The sequence below is a fragment of the Nomascus leucogenys genome, chromosome 10, assembly GCF_006542625.1.
Source record: "Nomascus leucogenys isolate Asia chromosome 10, Asia_NLE_v1, whole genome shotgun sequence".
Taxonomy (NCBI): domain Eukaryota; kingdom Metazoa; phylum Chordata; class Mammalia; order Primates; family Hylobatidae; genus Nomascus; species Nomascus leucogenys.
In genome coordinates, this window is record NC_044390.1 from 76,521,355 (window position 1) to 76,543,230 (window position 21,876).

Genomic DNA, 21,876 nt, shown 5'->3' on the forward strand with positions numbered 1-21,876 from the left:
ACATTCACAAATGGAATAATATATCACTGTGCAATGAATAATCTATAACTGCATGCAATGATGTAAGTAAATTACACAAATGAGTACATACTGTGTCAGACACCAAAGAGTACATACTGTGGTCGGGCATGCTGGTTCATGCCTATAATCCCAGCACTTTGATAGGCCGAGGCGGGTGGATCACCTGAGGTCAAGAGTTCAGGACCAGCCTGACCAACATGGTGAAACCCTGTCTCTACTAAAAATACAAAAATTAGCCGGGCATGGTGGTACACACCTGTAGTCCCAGCTACTCGGGAGGCTGAGGCAGGAGAATCGCTTGAACCTGGGAGGTGGAGGTTGCAGTGAGCCGAGATTGCGCCACTGCACTCCAGCCTGGGCAACAGAGCAAGACCCCATCTCAAAGAAAAAAAAAAAGACTACATTCTATGTAATTTCATTGCAATGCAATGCATACAGCTAGGTAAAAATTCACTTATGCTGCCACATGTCTGGTTGCAACTGGAAAGGGCTCAAAGTGGGGGTTCTCGGGGACTGGTAATGAATGCTCTGCTTCTTAATCTGGGTGCTGGTTACGCAGGCATATTGTTTTCCAAAATTCATTGAGCTGTATGCTTAGAATATATGTGTGCTGTCAATATATATGACAGATTTAAGTAAAAGTCATTTTAAAAAATTAAGAATCTGGCCAGGCACAGTGGCTCACACCTGTAATCCCAGCTCTTTGGGAGGCCGAGGCGGGTGGATCATCTGAGGTCAGGGGTTCAAGACCAGCCTGGCCAACATGGTGAAACCCCATCTCCACTAAAAATCAAAAAAATTAGCCAGGTGTGGTGGCTCACGCCTGTAATCCAAGCTACTCGGGAGGCTGAGGCAGGAGAATCGTTTGAACTCAAGAGGTGGAGGTTGCAGTGAGCCGAGATCACAGCACTGCACTCCCGCCTGGGAGACAGAGTGAGACTCCATCTCAAAAAAAAAAAAAAAAAAATCAAGAATCTGTAGAAACTGAAAACTGATGTTTTATGAGTATTTTAGTCTCTCAACATCATAAAAATGTAAAATATAAAATTGTTACATCACCTAGAAAAACAGAAGTTAATTTATTATGCAAATACATGTGTTTCTGTGGCTCAGTTCTATACTTTTATTTCTCAAGGTTTATGGGAAGAAAGGATCTAATTTTATTTTTTAATTTTTTGAGACAAGGTCTCTGTTGCACAGGCTGGAGTCTAGTGGTATAATTATAGCTCACTGCAGCCTCAGATTCCTGGGCTCAAGCAATCCTCCCACCTCAGCCTCCTGAGTAGCTGGGACTACAAGGCACATGCTACCACTCCCAGCCAATTTTTTGTATTTTTTTTTAAAGACAGGGTCTTGCTGTGTTGCCCAGACTAATCTCAAACTCCTGGCCTTAAACGATCCTCCTGCCTCAGCCTCCCAAAGTGCTAGGATTATAGGTGTGAGCTACCATGCCTGGCCAAAGGATCTAATTTTAAAGAAATCTTGGTCTATGGCCAGAAAATAAGTAACAAAACTTCTGGGAGCCTCCCTGTGTGGTGGCTTTCAATGTGGACCTAACTGGTTGAAGACCTCTCTCTCTCTCTCTCTCTTTGCTTCAGTTATTGGTGCCATTTTGTCTCAGTGAAGTAGAAAGTTCAACTCATGGGCTGGGCGCAGTGGCTTAGGCCTGTAATCCCAGCACTTTTGTAGGCTGAGGCAGGCAGATCGCGAGGTCAGGAGTTAGAGACCAGCCTGACCAATATGGTGAAACCCCATCTCTACTAAAAATACAAAAATTAGCCGGGTATGGTGGCACTTGCCTGTAATCCCAGCTACTCCAGAGGCTGAGGCAGGAGAATCGCTTAAATCCAGTGGGGCAGAGGTTGCCGTGAGCCAAGACTGTGCCACTGCACTCCAGCTTGGGCAACAGAGCAAGACTCCATCTCAAAAAAGAAAAGAAAGTTCAACTCATGTCTATTTCTGTCTCGTAGCCGTAAGCTGGCTGGTCCAAAGGGCCGAAAGAGGATTGGTTGGATGGAGTTCCGACTCCTCCACTATGCAGGAGAGGTCACATACTGCACCAAGGGTGAGTGGCCGTGGGGTACAGGTGACAGCCATGTATGTGCCCAGCCTGGTGTCTTACAATAAGCTCCGAGTCCATGGAGGAAATGGTGCACAGCCATCCCAAATGTTCCCTAACCTCGCATTCAAGCCATTTGAAAAAGTCTTTCTAATTGTATTGTATTTAATATTTTTGTAAATAACCACTCTGTTGGGATGCAATTCACATATCATCCATTTACCTCATTTTAAAATGTACAATTCAGTAGTTTTTAGTATTAATATATTCAGAGTTGTGAACACATCACCACCATTCATTTTATTTTATTTATTTATTTATTTTTTTATTTTGAGAGAGAGTCTTCTTGCTCTGTTGCCCAGGCTGGAGTGCAGTGGCTCAATCTCAGCTTACTGCAACATCCGCCTCCCAGGTTCAAGCCATTCTCCTGCCTCAGCCTCCCAAGTAACTGGGATTACAGGTGCCCACCACCACGCCCAGCTAATTTTTTTGTTTGTTTGTTTTTTCCATGTTGGCCAGGCTGGTCTGGAACTCCTGAGGCCCACGTCAGCCTCCCAAAGTGCTGGGATTACAGGTGTGAGCCACCGTGCCTGGCTACCACCATTCATTTTAGAACATTTTATCACCCCCAAAAGAAATCCTGTACCCATTAGCAGGCACTCTCTGTTTCCCTCTAACCCCACCCCTTCCATACAGCTCAAGGCAATGAGCTGATCTACCTTCCCTTTCTATAGATTTGACTGTTTGGTTTTTTTTGACATTTTTTATAACTGGAATCATGTAGCATGTGGCCTTTTGTGTCTGGTTTCTTTCACTTAACATAATTTTGTCAGGGTTCATCCATGCTTTCATTTCTTTTTATTGCCAAATAATATCCCATCATGTGGATATGCCACATTTTGTTCATGCATTCATCAATAACTCATGGTAGGCACTTGGGTTGTTTATACCTTCTAACTATTATAAATAAGGCTACCATGAATATGCCGGTATGAGTTTTAGTATGGGCATAAGTTTTCATTTTTCTTATATATATACCTAGGAATGGAATTATTAGATTAGATATGGTAACTCGGCCGGGTGTGGTGGCTCATGCCTGTAATCCAGCACTTTGGGAGGCCAAGGGGAGCAGATCACCTGAGGTCAGGAGTTTGAGACCAGCCTGGCCAAGATAGTGAAGCCTCATCTCTACTAAAAATACAAAAATTATGTTAAAAATACAAAATTAGCCGGGCGCAGTGGCACATGCCTGTAATCCCAGCTACTAGGGAGGGTGAAGCAGGAGAATCGCTTGAACCTGGGAGGCGGAGGTTGCGGTGAGCTGAGATTGAGCCATTGCACTCTAGCCTGGGCAACAAGAGCGAAACTCCGTCTCAAAAAAAAAAAAAAAAAAAATTAGCTGGGCGTGGTGGTCGATGCCTGTAGTTCCAGCTACTTGGGAGGCCAAGGCAGGAGAATTGCTTGAACCCGGGAGGCAGAGGTTGCAGTGAGCTGAGATAGTGCCGCTGCATTCCAGCCTGGGTGACAGAGCAAGGCTTCATCTCAAAATAAAAAATATATATGTTAACTCTATGCTTAACCTTTTGAGGAATTGCCAGGTCATTTTCCAAAGCAGCTGCACCATTTTACATTTCCACCAGCAGTATATGAGGGGTTCCAGTATCTCCACAGCCTCACCCACACTTGTGTTATATCATTCTGTATATCTGTTATGTTCTATATGTGATGTTCTGCTCTGTCTCCCAGTCTGGAGTGCAGTGGCACGATCTCGGCTCACTGCAAGCTCCGCCTCCCAGGTTCACGCCATTCTCCTGCCTCAGCCTCCCAAGTAGCTGGGACTACAGGCACCCGCCACCACTCCTGGCTAATTTTTTGTATTTTTAGCAAAGACGGGGTTTCACCGTGTTAGCCAGGATGGTCTCGATCTCCTGACCTTGTGATCTACTCACCTCGGCCTCCCAAAGTGCTGGGATTACAGGCGTGAGCCACCACGCTCAGCCTATATGTGATGTTCTTCTAACCATTTTAGTGGGTGTGAAGTGGTATCTCATTGTGCTTTTGATTTGCGTTTCTCTAATGACCTATGATATTAAACATCTTTTTATGTGCTTATTGGCTGTTTCTCTTCCTTGGAGAAATGTCTACACAGATGTTTTGCCCACGTTTAAGATTGGGTTGTTTTTCATTATTGAGTTGTAAGAATTCTTTATATATCCTAGATACTAGATCCTGATCAGATATACAATTTGCAAATATTTTCTCCAATTCTATGAGCTGTCTTTTCATTTTTGTGATGGTGTCCTTTAGTTTTGATGAAGTCTAATTGTTCTTCATCTTCTTTAGTCACTTTTACTTTTGATTTGAAATTAGTTTTACTTTTTTTTTTCTTTTTTTTGAGACAAGGTCTTGCTCTGTTACCCAGGCTAATGTGCATTGGCGTGATCTTGGCTCACTGCAACCTCTGCCTCCCGGGGTTCAAGCGATTCTCCTGCTTCAGCCTCCCGAGTAGCTGGGATTATAGATGTCTGCCACCACGCCCAACTAATTTTTGTATTTTTGGTAGAGACGGGGTTTGCCATGTTGGCTACGCTGGTCTCAAACTCCTGATCTCAGGTGATCTACCCGCCTCAGCCTCCCAAAGTGCTGGGATTATAGGCGTGAGCCACCACACCCAGCATTATTTTTACTTTTAAATAAGAGTATATTTCTAAGAATCTTTTAAAAAGTAATAACATGTACAGGTATTAGGGTTTTTTTCTTTGAATGCAAAGTGACAAAAAGAAAAAAATTTTAAATAGGATGAGTCTCTTTGTGTAGATAACCCCTTGATTTTTGTTTAAAGAATAAAGATAATACACATGTAGAGCTATAAACTGCTGACAGCACAGAAAAGAACAAAAGGAAAACAAATGCCTTTTACTCTCAGTCTCTCCTTCAGGAGGGACCACAAGAATAAACAGTTTCTTGTAACTACTTCCAGGAAAATAGAAATGTTTTCTGCATATACCCATGTGAGGATACACACACACACACACACACACACACACTCATTCAGTCTACCTGGATCTCACTTTTTTCCATGTAGAGACTGTGTGTTGGTGGAGAGTTTTCCATGTGCTTCGTGCTAGGCGATGTGGTGGGGTGGGGGCATCGTGGATATGGAAATCTGATTCTCTTCCCATCTGCTCTGAGTTTTTCTACTTCTCTGTAGCACCAGGAATTATATCATCCTCATATTTGAGTTCTGGGATATTTCTGGTAATAATCTCATGCTATATTATTTGATTTTGGTTTTCTGTGGGGGGAGTGAAGCCAGCTTGCTTCTATGCCACCATTTTTTTTCTTAAACACTTTTGATGCATGCCTTTTTTAAATTTTTATTTAATCATTTTTCTGGAAACAGGGTTTCACTTTGTTGCCTAGACTGGAGTACAGTGCGCAATCGTGGCTCACTGCAGTCTTGACTTCCTGGGCTCAAGCAATCCTCCTACCTCAGCTCCCCAAGTAGCTGGGACTACAGGCATGCACCACCACACGCAGCTAAGTTTTTAAAAATATTTGTGTAGAGACAGGCTAGTCTCAAACTCACTATGTTGCCCAGGCTAGTCTCAAACTCCTAGGCTCGAGCAATCCTCCCACCTCAGCCTTCCAAATTGCTGGGATTACAGGCATGAGACACCATGCTTGGCTGCTCCCCCAACTTTAAAAAAAAAAAAATCTGGTTTTGCCTTTATAATGCCATTTACTTTCTAATGTAATTATTAACCGATTAAGTTTTAGGTAGACAGATAAGCCAAGTTTTAAACCTGGAAATGACATGTCTGTCTTTGCCTGAAGATGCTGTTGGGTATCACCAGCCATGGTGCTTGAGTTTGTTTTTTCTCAGTCGTGGGGAATTTTCTCATCTATTTAGAGTCCTAGCTGGCTGTCCTTGAGGTTCAGTGTCCCCTCTGTTTCCTTTTTTTATTTTTTTATTTTTATTTTTTGAGATGGAGTCTTGCTCTGTCACCAGGCTGGAGTGCAGTGGCACAATCTCGGCTCATTGCAACCTCTACCTCCCGGGTTCAAGTGATTCTCTTGCCTCAGCCTCCCGAGTAGCTGGGATTACAGGTGTGCACCACTACGCCCAGCTAATTTTTGTACTTTTAATAGAGACGGGGTTTCACCATGTTGGCCAGGATGGTCTTGATCTCTTGACCTTGTGATCTGCCTGCCTCGGCCTCCCAAAGTGCTGGGATTACAGGCTTGAGCCACCACGCCCGGCCCCCTCTGTATATGCAGTGTATGTGTGTTTCTTTGCTATTGGACTAGGGCAAGTGTGCAATACTTAGTGTAAAGACTATGCATATTTATATGACAGTTCATCAGGGTTGAGTATAGCATTTGTGCCATGAGTTCAGTTCTGAGCACCTGGTTCTCAATGAGGGACATGTTACCCACCCCCCGCAGGGATATGTGGCAATGTCTAGCATATTAGTCCATTCTCACATTGCTATAAAGAACTGCCTGAGATTGGGTAATTTATAAAGAAAAGAGGTTTAATTGACTCAAAGTTCATCAGGCTGTGCAGGAAGCATGGCTGGGGTGGCCTCAGGAAACTTACAATCGTGGTGGAAGGTGAAGGGGAAGCAGGCATGTCTAACATGCCTGGAGGAGGAGGAATAGAGTGAAGGGGAAGGTGCTACAAACTTTTAAACAACCAGATCTCCTGAGAACTATCATGAGAACAGCGAGGGGGACATCTGTCCCCATGATCCAATCACCCCCAACCAGGCCCCTCTTCCAACATTGGGGATTGCAATTTGACTTGAGATTTGGGCAAGGGCGCAGACCCAAACCATATAATTTAGAAATATATTTGGTTGTCACAACTGGGGAGAGTGTTACTGGGATCTAGTGTGAATAGAGGCCAGGGATGCTTCTCAACATCCCACAATGCACAAGACAGCCCCCACCACAAAGAACAACCAAGCCCCAAATACCCATAGTGCTAAGGTTGAGAAACTATGAGCTAATCCTAAGAAATTATTTTTCAGAATTTCCCTTTGCAATGAGTTGGGATGGAATTGTATTTTTAGGCAGAGACATTGATTCAAAAAATTTTTATTCAATGTTTTACAGGATTCTTGGAAAAAAACAATGATCTTCTTTACAGACATCTGAAAGAAGTAAGTCTGACACTTAACTGTACGTGTTTCTGATTATTTTGAAATATTACCCATGATAGTGATTTTGGTAGAATTCGCCTTCTAGATTTTTTTTTTCCATGTGTTGTATTAGAACTCCAGCATGTCATGGCCAGAACAGACATTTAAGATCATCCGTGTGGACACTTCACTCAACAAACCATTCAAATGTGTATGATGCCCCCCGGGTACCAGCTCTGGAGGTCATCAGTGAACAAGATGGAGTTCTTGTTCTCGTGGGGCTCACAGTCAGGAGTTGGGGAAGCAGATAATAAATATATACACAAATAAGTTATCCATTAGTGAGAAGTGCTACAAAGAGAATAAACAAGGAACTGTGATTGAAGGGGACATTTTTAATTTAGGTGATTAGAGAAAACACCCCTTGGAGGTGACTTTGAGCTAAAACCTGAATGAGAATGATTTGGGCCATAGAAGGATCAGAAGTTATTCCAGGTAGAGAGACCAGCATGTGCAAAGTTCCTGTGGCCTGGACAAGGGGAAATGTTAGGAGAGGGGGCTGAGAGCTTAGCAGGGGCAGGTCCACAGGGGAAGTAGAGATTTCATTCTGGTGTTATGAGAATATACTAGGGTGACATGATCTGAGGACGAGGAAGCTGAGACCCAGACAGGTCACAGCTTGCACAAGGTCACATCATGAAGTGGGGGCTGGAGATGGTATTAGCCCCCAGGGCTGCCGGCGGAATTCCCAATCTCTTTGCCTTTCCGTATATCTCATCAATCTGAGAAGTGTTGCTGCTGCTGCTGCTGTTGTTTTTGAGACAGGGTCTCGCTCTGTCACCCAGGCTGGAGTGCAGTGATGTTATCATTGCCCACTGCAGCCTCAACCTCCTGGGCTCGAGTGATCCTCCTGCCTCAGTCTGAGTAGCTAGGACTTCAGACACACACCACTACACCCAACTAATTTTTTTGTCTGTAGAGACAGGATCTTGCTATGACACCTAGGCTGCTCTCGAACTCCTGGCCTCAAGTGATCCTCCCACCTCACTCTCCCAAAGCTGGGACTGCAGGCATGAGCCACTGTGCCATGCCTAAAACCTTGAGTTTTTAAGGCCCTTATTTTGTATTAAAAGTTAACTGTTTTGTACAAAATTAGATTTTATTAGCTTGGTTAATAAAAAGCTTAACCCTAAAGGTAACATTTTCGGAGTGAGCAGGAGAACAGTCACCTCAGGAGTGTTTTTTCTGCCTCCCCAAACTTTCTCTACCACTTCTGGGACTGCTTGTCTCAACCTTTTTGGACTCAGGGTTAGACGAGCAACTCCTAACTTTGGATCCACCAGACAGACAGTCGCTCTCTGGGTCTGAGTCCCAGCCCAGCCCCTTCCCTGCTGGGGACCGTGTGACAGGTTTCCCATTGGCAAAGTGGGGCTGCTGCTGTCTGCCTCATGGAGTAGCTGTGGAGAACACGGGAGTGGACATGTCTGGTTAACAAATGGGCGGCAGCATTTCTCTAACGGCTTCCCCTCTGGGGTCATAGTCATCAACTTCACAAACCAATCCATGGAGAGGACATCACATAGGGAAGAAGTCTCCAAATCTCTCCCTTCACCCACCAGGGCTGAAGCTCCCTGAACTTTTTGACTTCAGGACGGACCACTTCTCATTTGTTTCTGTACTATTTGCAGATTACTCTTCCATATCACTGTAGGTTTAGAACTGCAATGGGTTAAACAACAAAATTCAATTAAAAAAATTGGGGGGCCAGGCACAGTGGCTCATGCCTGTAATCCCAGCACTTTGAAAGTCCGAGGCGGGTCGATCGCTTGAGCCCAGGAGCTTGAACCCAGCCTGGACAACATGGTGAAACCCCATCCTTACCAAAAAAAAAAAAAAAAAATTAGCTGGGTGTGGTGGCACACCCCTGTGGTTCTAGCTACTTGGGAGGCTGAGGTGGGGGGATTGCTTGAGCCCAAGAGGTGGAGGTTGCAGTGAGCTATGACGGTGCCATTCATTGCACTCCAGCCTGGATGACAGAGTGAGACCCTGTCTTGAAAAAAAAAGAAAAAAAATTTTTTTTGAGATGTGGTAAACATACATAACATAAAATTTAGCATTTTAATCATTTTATTTATTTATTATTTTTGAGACAGAGTCTCACTCTGTCACCCAGGCTGGAGTGCAGTGGCATGATCTCAACTCACTGCAACCTCTGCCTCTGGGGTTCAAGCAATTCTCCTGCCTCAGCCTCCCGAGTAGCTGGGATTACAGGCATATGGCACCAAACCAGTCTAATTTTTTTGTATTTTTAGTAGAGACAGTGTTTCGCCTTGTTGGTCAGGCTGGTCTTGAACTCTTGGCCTCAGGTGATCCAACCGCCTTGGCCTCCCAATGTGCTGGGATTACAGGCGTGAGCGACCACGCTCGGCCACATTTTAATCATTTCAAAGTGTACAATCCAATAGTGTTGAGTAGATTTACATTGCTGTGCAGTTAATCTCCTGAACTCTTTTCATCTTGTAAAACTGAAACTCAGTCTCCACTAAACAACTACTCTCTGTGCCCCCTCCCAGCAGCCCCTGGAAATAACATCTACTTTCTACCTCTATGAACTTCACTCCTCTAGGAACCTTATATGAGTGGAATCAGACAGTGTTTTTCTTTTTGCAACTGGCTTATTTCACTTAGCTTATTCCACTTAGCATAGTGAGCATAATACTTATTTCACTTAGCATAGGTTTATTCGTGTTGTGGAATATGTCAGAATCATCCTTTTGAAGATGGAATAATATTCCATGTTATGTATATAGGGAAAATATTTTTCTGGTAAAGAATTAAATATTTAAAAAATTAAGGACTTTTGGTGATATAGATTATTTTAAAAATACATGCACAGGGGCGAAAGTCAGACAGTCCAAAAGCTAGTGCCCTGGGTCCCTTGTCAGCAAGTCTCTCTCCCGAGAGCCAACTGCTCTCACCTTTGTAATGTGTGTCCTTCCAGGGATCACACAGGATGTGTGTATGTGTATCTCTTTTTTTCTTTTTCTTTCTCTTTGCACAATAATAGCACACTGTATGTGTGGTTCTGTGTCTTGCTTTTTTCACTTAACACCACTAACTTGGAGATCATTCTTTTTTTTTCTTTTTGAGACACAGTCTCAGTCTGTCACTCAGGCTGGAGGGCAGTGGCGCAGTCAGAGTTCACTGCAGCCTCGACTTCGTGGGCTCAATGATCCTCCCACCTCAGCCTCCTGAGTAACTGGGACCATAGGTGCACACCACCATGCCTGGCTAACTTTTTTGTAGAGATGAGGTTTTGCCATGTTGCCCAGGCTGTTCTCAAACTCTTGGGCTCAAGCCATCTTCCTGCCTTGGCCTCCCCAAGTACTGGGATTATAAGCCTGAGCCCCACCATTCCTGGCCTGGGATCATTTCTTAAAGAGCCAGTTTATTCTGAAGCAGCTGCACTGAACCAGGGACAATGTCTGAGAAAAAACATCTGGCCCCAGCAAGCAGAGAAAGCAGTGGATGTAGAATGTGAACATGGCCTTCCATATTTGACTGTGTTGTTCCCCTTTCTTTACATTCGGAACGTCTTCAAGCATTCGAGAAGCAGATGGCTCTGTTGCTTCATGCACACTTCTGTGAGCCGTCCTGACGGCCCTGTAGTGATTTCTGAAACAGCGAATGTGGTACTCATTTCTCTTCACTTACAGGTGCTGTGCAAGTCCAAGAACGTCATCCTGAGGGAATGCTTCCTGCTGGCCGAGTTAGAAAACCGGAGGAGGCCCCCAACAGTGAGTGGGAAAAACACCCATGCAAAATTGGATCTCACCAGAGGGTGAGATGACCACCAACTACCTACGCTTTTTAAGCCACCTTCCCCTTTTCTGGAAGTATTACTCTCTAACAGATTCTACTAAATATATGCACCTGTAATCTCACACCTGTAATCCCAGCACTTTGGGAGCCTCACATCTGTAATCCCAGCACTTTGGGAGGCCCAGGTGGGAGAATCGCTTGAGGCCAGGAGTTCAAGACCAGACTGGGTAACATAATGAGACCCTGTCTCTACAAAAAAATGAAAATAAAAACAAATCAGTCAGACAAAACTTCGGTGCATTAAAAACATAAAGAAAGAAAAAATCAGCCAGATGCAGTGGTGTGCATCCATAGTCCCAGCTACTTTGGGAGGCTGAGGCAGGAGGATCCTTGCACCCAGGAGTTTGGTTACAATCAGCCATGATTATGCCACTGCACTCCAGACTAGGTGACAGAGCAAGACCCTGTCTCTTAAAAAATCACTTGGTACGTGGCTTATGATATATACATTAACTTGGAATGTGATATTCATGTTCCAAGTTTAGTCCCAGTTTGTTCATTTGCAGACATTCATTGAGCAGCACCTACTATGTATATGTGGCAGGCACTGTGCCAGGCACAGGGGTTTAGCAATAGCAAGCCAGATGAGGTCCCTGCCCTCAAGGGACTTACAATCTAGTGGGAGAGAGTATAAGAAAATACCATCAAATAAAGAAGTTATAATAATACCAGCATCATGAAGGACACATGTCAACAAAGAAACACAAAGGAAGGTGGCAGAGAGTGACAGGCCTAGGGGCAGAACTGGTTCCTTCTGGGCACTCACTCGTTTTTGCTGAGCAAGTGAGGCATCCTAGACAGAGGCTTGTCCAGCTTCCACGTGACCAGACCAAGCTTGGCCTTCTCAGGTCAGGACATCCAAAGCCACCTCTTAATGGGCCAGATGGCCACTAGGAAGAAAATCTGTCAATAGTTCAGCTCTATAGGGCTGACACCTCGAGCCCTGGCCAGTCTTTTTGTATTCATTGGAAGCAGCAGTATCTCTCTGGCTCGTTCTCTCTCTATCTCTCTGCAGGTGGGGACTCAGTTTAAAAACAGTCTGAGCAGCCTTCTAGAAATCCTCATCTCTAAGGAGCCCTCCTACATCCGTTGCATCAAGCCCAATGACAGGAAAGAACCCAGTGAGTTGTGGATCATTATGAACTGGGCTCAGGGAAAGGAGGCCGGGAGGCAAAGCAAGGTGGCAGTGGGTTGGGATCCTAAACACAACCACAAGCTTGCTCGATGTCCTCTGGATTGAATCATTTTCCTTTCTAAATAATATTAGCTGGCCAGGTGTTACAGGCTTATGCCTGTAATCCCAGCCCTTTGGGAGGTTGAGGCAGGCGGATCACTTGAACCCAGGAATTGGAGACCAGCTTGGGCAACATGGCAAAACCCTGTCTCTACAAAAAATGCAAAAATTAGCCAGGCGTGGTGGCATGTCTCTACTAAAAATGCAAAAACTAGCTGGGTGTGGTGGCACGTGCCTGTAGTCCCATCTACTTGGGAGGCTGAGATGGGAGGATCAATTGATCCCAGGAGTTCAAGGCTGCAGTGAGCTATGACTGTGCCACTGCACTCCAGTATGGGTGACAGAGTGAGAACATATCTCAAAAAATAATAATAATGGGAGGTAAATGAATGCCTTTGGTGGTTCAGAGTGAGCATTGCTCAGAGCTTGGTCAGTTTCAGGAGCAACACAGCTGAGTCAGGCAGGTGTCAGAGGTGAGGGGAGTCAACATCACTCTTTTCCAGCCAAGGAAAAGTCTTTGAAAATGATCTATGACTTGGGTAGTTTCTAAGCTCTTGCCATGGTCTATAATGTAGTCGTTAGGAACCATTATAACGAACTATAATGGACCATCAGAGGCTCACAGAGGCTAGGCAGGAAAAGCAAATGACTGAAGCAGATAGGTTGTAAGGCAATAGGCAGTCGGGGGGGTGTGGCAAACTGGAGAAGGCACATTCTGTCTAAAGGGGCGGCAGCGCCACTCCTCTCCTGCCAGCCGTTGCCATGTGGGACTCTGGCCTCAGGATAGCCAGCTCTCAGGACTTTTCAAAGGAACCAGAAATTTAATTTTTTCCCATAAAATTCCCCCATTTAAAAAAACACAATTGGGCTGGGCACAGTGGCTCATGCCTGTAATCCCAGAATTTTGGGAGGCTGAGGCGGGTGGATCACCTAAGGTCAAGAGTTCGAGACCAGCCTGGCCAACACGGTGAAACCCCTTCTCCACTAAAAATACAAAAATTAGCCAGGCATGGTGCTGTGCACCTGTAATCCCTGCTACTCGGGAGGCTGAGGCAGGAGAATCACTTGAACCCAGGAGGGAGAGGTTGCAGTGAACCGAGATTGTGCCACTGCACTCCAGCCTGGGCAACAAGAGTGAAACCCCATCTCAAAAAAAAATAAGACCTCACAAAATGAGTCTGGGGCCAGACCCAACCCACTGAACTTCAGCTTGCAGCCTGTGATCTGTCTTGGTTGAAATGAAGCCGTGGGATCCTTTCCTGTCATTCTCTGTTCTATTTCTCCAAAGGCAAATTTGATGACTTCCTCGTAAGGCATCAGATCAAATACCTGGGGCTGATGGAGCACCTGCGGGTGAGACGGGCCGGCTTTGCATACCGGAGGAAATATGAGCATTTCTTGCAAAGGTAAAATGTGCTTTATTGATCTGAAGCCAATAGTCATGTGCCTACTACAAGAGAATCTCTGGGGTTTAGTGGTAAATAAAATGGCATCCCTTAGGAAGGCTCAGTTTGGTTCTTAACTGCTGTAGTTATGACAGCTAAAAACACTAACATTTGGGAGAATATAAAAACCCAACCCTGGCTGGGCGCAGTGGCTCATGCCTGTAATCCCAGCATTTTCGGAGGCCGAGGTGGGAAGATTGTTTGAGGCCAGGAGTTCGAGACCATCCTCGGCAACATGGCAAAACCCAATCTCTAACCAAAAAAAAAAATTAGCTGGGTGTGGTGGTGCACACCTGTAGTCCCAGCTACTCGGAAGGCTGAGGTGGGAGGATCACCTGAGCCTGGGAGGTTGGGGCTGCAGTGAACTTGAGATCGCACCACTGCACTCCAGCCTGGGTGACAGAATGAGAACCCAGTCTCAAAAATAAATAAATAAATAAATAAATAAATAAACTCACAAAAATTCAGTTTACCATCTTCTGTTCATTTCACTAATCCCTGACTGTTTACAGTCAAGGACAAGGCCAAGTGCGTAGATCTGCCACCAGGGGGCAGCCGTGGGCAGTGCCCCACAGGCCTCTGAATTAGCAGGGAAAGCTAAGTCCGTTTGTGACCATAGGGCCTGGTTTAGTGCCTTAGCCCAACAGGCTGTCAAGAGCAGCAGGTTAGCGGTGGGGACACGGGTTTTCAAACCACATGAACTTGGATCATAATCCTCATTCTCTTATAGCTGGGACCTATCATTTCCCTTATCTGTAGGATTAAATAAGGCTCAAGGAGTTTGTAAAGATTTAATGAACTATTTCTACGCCTACTTTCACCATCCCCAAAATTGCTTATACACCAACACTTCTTCAATGATGGGCTGTGCGTGAATTTATGCTATGAAAATAGCAACACACTCTCAAGCATAATAAATGGTCACTTTGGTGGGTCAGAATGGTTGAATAGCAGAAATTTCATGTGGTTCAACCTAATATTTTGAGTGTAGTCATTTGAGACTCTTTGCCTTTATTTTTCCTGGATTTACCTCCTTTGCCCACCATTTTTGCCCATCAGCTACTTATTCATTCATCCTCATCCCAAATCTGACTTCGGCGGCAGATGGCAGGGGCAACAGTCACTGCCTACCTCACCCCCCAAACACATACGCACTTGATGTTCCCATCTTACCTGTGTTTTTTTGAACTTCATATATCTCTTGTCTATTTTTGCTGCTGTCTGAGGCTCATTCATTCTTTCCATAAAAACTAGTGAGCAGGCCAGGCATGTTGGCTCACACCTGTAATCCCAGCACTTTGGGAGGCCGAGGTGGGCAGATCACTTGAGGTGAGAAGTTCAAGACCAGCCTGACCAACATGGTGAAATCCTGTGTCTGCTAAAAACACAAAAATTAGCCGGGCATACTGGCGCATGCCTGTAATTCCAGCTACTCAGGAGGCTGAGGCATGAGAATCAGTTGAACCTGGGAGGCAGAGGTTGCAGTGGGCTGAAATCACACCACTGCACTCCAGCCTGGGTGATAGAATGAGACTCTGTATCAAAACAAACAAACAAACTGGTGAGCAGCTATCTGAGCTAGCACTGTCCTAGGTGCTGGGGTGACAGCAGAGAACAGAACAGACCCCATCTCTGTCCTCATGGAATTTACTTTCTATGGGGAAGACCAACAATAAGAAAGATGTAAAGTTGGCCCTCCACATCCATGGTTTCCACATCCACGGGTTCCACATCTGAGGATTCAACCAACTATGGATAGAAAATGCCTTTAAAAATACAATAAAAATAACAGTACAACAATAATAATACAAATTAAAAAGCAATACAGTCTAATAACTATTTACATAGCATTTACATAGTATTAGGTACAATAAGTAATTTAGAGATGATTTAAAGTGTGGAGGATGTACTCAGGTTATATGCAAACACTATGCCATTTTTTATCAGAAACTTGAACATCTGTGGATTTTGTATCCATGGGGGTCCTGGAACCAATTCCCCACAGATGCTGAGGGGTGACTGTATAAGGCCAGGCAGGGGTATGTTATTTGAAGAAAAGTGAATCCAGGTAAGGGGAAAGAGTGGCCAGGCTCCCTCCTTAAGTAAGGGGTCACTCTCTGAGTGAGGGAGTGAGCCATGAGGACATTTGGTGTCTTAGTCTGTTTGGGCTGCTGTAACGAAACACTAGACTGGGTGGCTTCCAACCAACGGAAACTTTTCACAGTTCTGGAGGCTGGGAAGTCCAAGATCAAGGCACTGGCAGACTCAGTGTCTGGTGAGGGCCAGCTTCCTTGTTTGTAGATGGTGCCTTCTCACTGTGTCTTCACATAGTTGAAGGGGCAGATGAGCTCATAAGGGCACTAATCTCATTTATGAGTGCTCCACCCTCATGACCTAATCACCTGTCAGAGGCCCTGCCTCCTAACACCATCACATTGGGAGTTAGATTTCATCATACGAGTTTTGTGGGGACACAGACAATCAGTCCATAGCATTCAGGGAACATCAATCCAGGCAGGAAAGCCTGGAGGAAGGAGCAGGCTCTAGGGCAAGCTGAGAGGCCAGCATGACAGCTGGTCAGTGGCTGGGGACAGAGAGGCAGGGGGAGGTTCATGGGACTGAGCTGGAGCTGGCCGAACCCCGTGCACCTGTCTGGCACCACTTCCCTTGATCAGGGAGCAACCATATCACAGAGTTGAAGAGGACAGAAGGTACTAGTCCCTCCAACCTGCAGGCATTTAGGGCCTCTCCCCAGCCCCTCCATATCTGTCTAGCTTTGGCGGTGCGTGCTGGTATTGGGCAAGGTCTGCATGGATGAAAGCAGGGCCTGAGGCTGTGCTGTGTCCCCTGGGGGTGGTGGAGACCCCGTCTTCTCCAGCTTTCCCTGGAGTTCAGGAAGCACACATCCTGTACCTTTGTGTAGGTGGCTGAACAGAGGAAGAACATGGGACACTTGATACCCTTAAAGAACATGCTCATAAAGTATAATTCCAGGAAAATAAAAATACTTTTCACCGGACATGGTAGCTCATGCCTATAATCCCAGCACTTTGGTAGGCCGAGGCAGCTGGATCACCTGAGGTGAGGAGCTTGAAACCAGCCTGGCCAACGTAGAGAAACCTTATCTCTACTAAAAATACAAAAATTAGCTGGGCATGGTGTCACATGCCTATAATCCCAGCTACTCAGGAGGCTGAAGCAGGAGAATCGCTTGAACCCAGGAGGCAGAGGTTGCAGTGAGCTGATATCACACCACTGCACTCCAGTCCGGGTGACAGAGTGAGCTCTGTATCAAAAATATATATACATGTATTTTTTTAGCAGTTTAAAATCTGATTTTAGAACCTGGGAGGTGGAGCTTGCAGTGAGCCAAGATCACGCCACTGCACTCCAGCCTGGGAGAGAGAGGGAGACTCCATCTCAAAAAAAAAAAAAAAAATCTGACTTTAAAATAAAGTATGAGGCCAGGCGCGGTGGCTCATGCCTGTAATCCTAGCACTTTGGGAGGCTGAAGTGGGCAGATCACGAGGCCAGGAGATCGAGAACATCCTGGCTAACACAGTGAAACTCTGCCTCTACTGAAAAATACAAAAAATTAGCCGGGCGTGGTGGTGGGCGCCTGTAGTCCCAGCTACTTGGGAGGCTGAGGCGGGAGAATGGCATGAACCTGGGAGGCGGAGCTTGCAGTGAGTGGAGATTGTGCCACTGCACTCCAGCCTGGGTGCAGACAGCAGTGGGTGCAGGTGCAGCCTGGGTGCAGACAGAGCAAGACTCTGTCTCAAAAATAAATAAATAAACATAATATGAAAGGAAGGAGCATATTGGGAACACCACTGCTAGCACTCATTGAGTCTTGGACTGGGACCAAATACCTAGTGTGTATTATCTCGTTTAAACCTCATGAGAACCCCATGAGGAAGGTCCTGTTACTGTTGACGTCACACAGGTGAGGCGGTGACTCCTCCTGCTCCGGAGCTGGGCTGGAACCCAGGCATTCTGTTTCTACGCCAGTGGCTCCGGTCGTGTTGCTTCCAGCCTTGATCCATCTGCACCTCTGAATTCTGTGTTCACTTGTTTCATTATACTACAGACATCGCTGTTCTTTCCAGGGACTGCAGGGTAGAAGGGAACTGCATGCTGGAATCAGGTTCTTAACACTGGAGCCAAAATTACCCCTGGGGGCGGGGGAAGCCCTCATCACTTCCCAAGCATGGAACCCTTTCTTTCTCTTCTCTCCTCTTTCTTGAGACAGGGTCTCTGTTACCCAGGCTGGAGTGCTCACTGAAGCCTCAACCTCCTGGACTCAAGTGATCCTCCTGCCTCAGCCTCCTGAGTAGCTGGGACTACAGCCGCACACCGCCACACCTGGCTAAAAAAAAAATTTTTTTTTTTTTTTTTTTTAAGTAGAGATGGGGTCTGCCCGGGCTGGTCTCAAATGCCTGGCCTCAAGTGATCCTCCTGCCTTGGCCTCCCAAATTGCTGGGATCACAGGCATGAGGCACTGTACCTGGTCTCAAGCATAGAACTTTTTCTTCTGGTGCTAGACTACATTTGTTTGTCTGTTCAGTTTTCTGTTGATGGACATCTGGGTTGTTTCCACCTTTTGGCTATTATGAATCATAGCACCATGCACTGCTACACCCAGTGGCTGCTATGAACATTCAGGTATGAATGTTCGGACACCTTTTCATTTCTCTTGGACAGATACCTAGGAGTGGAATTGAGTCACTGGGTTGAGCGTCTGATGATGTCATTGTTCTACAAAGACAGGTCAAACTCCCTACTATATTGAAACAGTTTCTCTCTTCTTTCTTTCTTGCAAAGCGCCCATCTTTGAATTCGAGAAAGTTCGTGTGATGGGACTACTACATACACTGAGTGGCTGACATGACACAGCAGTGCTCAGCAGGCCCCTGGGGCCGGGGATGTCGGGGAGGGCTGAAGGAAGGTACAGTCACAGCTTCTCCATGTCCATCTCCTCTCCTGCTAGGTACAAGTCCTTATGCCCAGACACCTGGCCGCACTGGCACGGGCCTCCAGCAGAGGGCGTGGAACGGCTGATCAAGTACATCGGCTACAAACCCGAGGAATACAAGTTAGGCAAGTAAGTGACCAGAAGACCACCAAATGGTCTCTTCCCTTGACGTCAGAGGGTTTTGTGCATTGATCCGTATCCATCTAGAGCCTGGAGACTCGATTCCTAGGGATTTATGGAGATTTGCAAGATTTATGCTTCATCTATTCAATGTAAATGCGGCTCTTAATTCTTTAGAAGAGCTATGGTGCTGCCGGTGGGAGGAGATGAAGTTATAAAGGAACCCTCCACACTAAACTGACTTAGCAGATGGGCCTCCTTGCTAGCAAAACAAAGAGGGAACCAGAGGGGCCACCCAACCTCTGTGTGCCTGGATTCTTTCACTGTTGCCATGTACGCGTGACCTGCCAGAGGAGCCATTGGGACCTAGACGATGTGAGATCATCTGTAGCATCTCAGGAATGGTGTGCTAGAACCCTTAACTGTAGAGTCGTAGTTGTCCATGAGCAGAGAACTTTCGTACACACTGAAAGCTTTCAGGCACCACTCAAGGGACATGGATCGGGAAGAGCTGAGTCCGTCTTGTTAGTCATTTTGGTCAGGGTTAATGAGGTTGCAGGGAAAGGTGCTTCAGCATGAAGATCTATTCCCCGACGGCAGGGCTTCCCCACTCCAGAGATCTCTGCCTGTGATCCTGTTCATGGGCTTTCCCCACTGACTCCTAACTCCCACTTTTACATGGTCTTCTGGGCCGCCTTGGCCTCTCTTCATCTTTAGGCTCCTATTCTGGGCCTGTTCCAAGGATCAGTTACTTATTCAATCCAGATCTCCAAGGGGATTCTGCAAGGCTCAGCACATCCTGAGGGAGGCAGGGCATGGAGGTCAGAGGTGGGATCTGTCTGTCCCCTGTTCATAAATTGGAACAGGGACAAGGGAGAGTGGGATCACCAGGCACCCACTGCTGCCCCCAGGGGCTTCCCTGGGAACTTTCCCTCACTATGCCGGGGGTCGGGGCAGGCAATGTGAGGTCAGTATTTGTAACTTCTCTCTGCTGGCTAATGTGATCTTCTTTTTTGTTTTTTTATTTTTTGAGACAAAGTCTTGCTCTGTCACCCAGGCTGCAGTGGCACGATCTCAGCTCACTGTAACCTCCGCCTCCTGGGTTCGAGTGACTCTCCTGCCTCAGCCTCTCGAGTAGCTGGGATTACAGGTGCACACCACCACACTGGGCTAATTTTTGTATTTTTAGTAGAGACAGGGTTTCACCACGCTGGTCAGGCTGGTCTCAAACTCCTGACCTCAGGTGATTCGCCTGCCTCGGCCTCCCAAAGTGCTGGGATTACAGGCATGAGCCACTGCACCCGGCGTGATCTTCTTTTAAGCTTAGATCCACATTCCTTGTCTGGCTGGGCGTGGTGGCTGGTGCCTATAATCCCAGCTACTCGGGAGTCTGAGGCATGAGAATCACTTGAACCCGGGAGGTGGGGGTTGCAGTGCGCCGAGATTGCACCACTACACTCCAGCCTGGGCAACAAACTGAGACTCTATTTCAAAACAAAACAAACAACAACAACAAAAAACAAACAAAAACACCCATATTCTTTGTCGTCACTCTTTAAAGCCCGGCAACATAACTTGAAGCAACTTCAGTTTAGGATGGTTTATTCATTTCCTAGGACTGCGTAACAGATGAGCACACAGTGGCTGATTTAAAACAAATCTATTCTCTCCTAGTTGTGGAGGCCAGAAATCCAAAAATCAAGAGTTGGCAGGGCCACGTTCCTGCGGGAGCCTCTTCCAGCTCTGGCGGCTCCCGGCATTGCTTAGCTGTAGCCGTGTCCCTCCAGTCTCTGCCTCTGTCCTCACGTGGGCTCCTCCCTGTGTCTTTCTGTGTGTATAGGGACACTCTCAATGGATTTAGGGCCCACCCTATTCCAGGATGATCTCATTTCTATCCTTACCTCAATCACATCTGCAAACACCCTATTTCCAAATAAGATCGTATTCTGAGGTTCTGCATGGACATGAATTTTTGAAGGGGGCACCGTTCAACCCACTAGATGGTAAACTGACCAATTAATAACAAAAACATTTCTTTTCACTTCTAGAACCAAAATATTCATTCGTTTCCCCAGAACTCTGTTTGCTACTGAAGATGCCTTTGAATTTAGTAAACATCAACTAGGTATGATTTATTTTTCTGTCCTGATTTCAATAGAATATGAAATGAACAAGTAGAGCTTGGGGGTAAATCTTAAACACGGGTGTCTGATATAGTGTTAGAAGCATTCGCTGTGGAAACTAGGAACGAGATAGGGGATTATGATAAGATCCCTGTGAATTTCTGCTTTAATGAGTCCTTGGAGGTCAGTCACAGATGCAGGCACATATATAAACGTTGTTCCGCCATTTCAGTTCCGTTTGGATCAGATCCTGTTGTTTACTACTAGGGTGTAAAACCGTGAGGGACCAGCCCCTTTAAATTAACGTTTCCAAAACTTCACTTGTCTGCGTGTCTGATGTTGGAAAGTGTAGCTTCAAAGCCTGCAGCCTGGGTGTTTGCTGGGAATGGTCAATGAGAAAAGTTAGATGGGGAAATGCAAAAAGTAAAAAATCAAAACTGCGGGGGGAGGGAGCTTCTCCTTTGAAATGTAACCGGTCTGTCAAGAACTACGCTTGAGTCATTTGAGGGCCTGCTGTACGCCAGGTGAACAGTAAGTCCTTTATACCGTGGTCTCATTCTGTTCTGAGAACAGACCTGTGAGGTAGGTGACATAGGTGCTATCGTCTCTGCTTTCTATGCAGGGAAACTGAGGCATGGAGGTGTTGGTAACTTGTTGAAGGCTACACAGCAAGTAAGCAGCCGAGCTGCGGTTTGAACGTGGGACTGTCTGGCTTCAAGGCTTGGTGGCCTCATTTTCTGACCTCCGTAGCAGTGGGCACCAATGGCTGGGGATCTGGTTGAAGGGCCACAGTTAGGCCAGTGGGGCCTGAGCCAGCATCTCTAACCAGCTCGTGGGGAATAGGACGTGGCTGCTCTGCAAGGCTCTTGA

At 46.1% G+C, this 21,876-nt stretch overlaps 1 protein-coding gene across 1 annotated transcript in view; it reads left to right on the top strand.

Annotated features, from left to right (window-relative positions):
- Positions 1–21,876, top strand: part of MYO1H (myosin IH) — a 59,044-nt gene that overhangs the window by 24,825 nt on the left and 12,343 nt on the right. Inside the window, exons 14-20 of the mRNA XM_030821337.1 lie at positions 1,992–2,086; positions 7,202–7,248; positions 10,944–11,024; positions 12,125–12,230; positions 13,632–13,749; positions 18,779–18,892; positions 20,932–21,008. Of these exons, the coding sequence (XP_030677197.1) occupies positions 1,992–2,086; positions 7,202–7,248; positions 10,944–11,024; positions 12,125–12,230; positions 13,632–13,749; positions 18,779–18,892; positions 20,932–21,008 (638 nt within the window). The remainder of the gene's footprint in view (positions 1–1,991; positions 2,087–7,201; positions 7,249–10,943; positions 11,025–12,124; positions 12,231–13,631; positions 13,750–18,778; positions 18,893–20,931; positions 21,009–21,876) is intronic.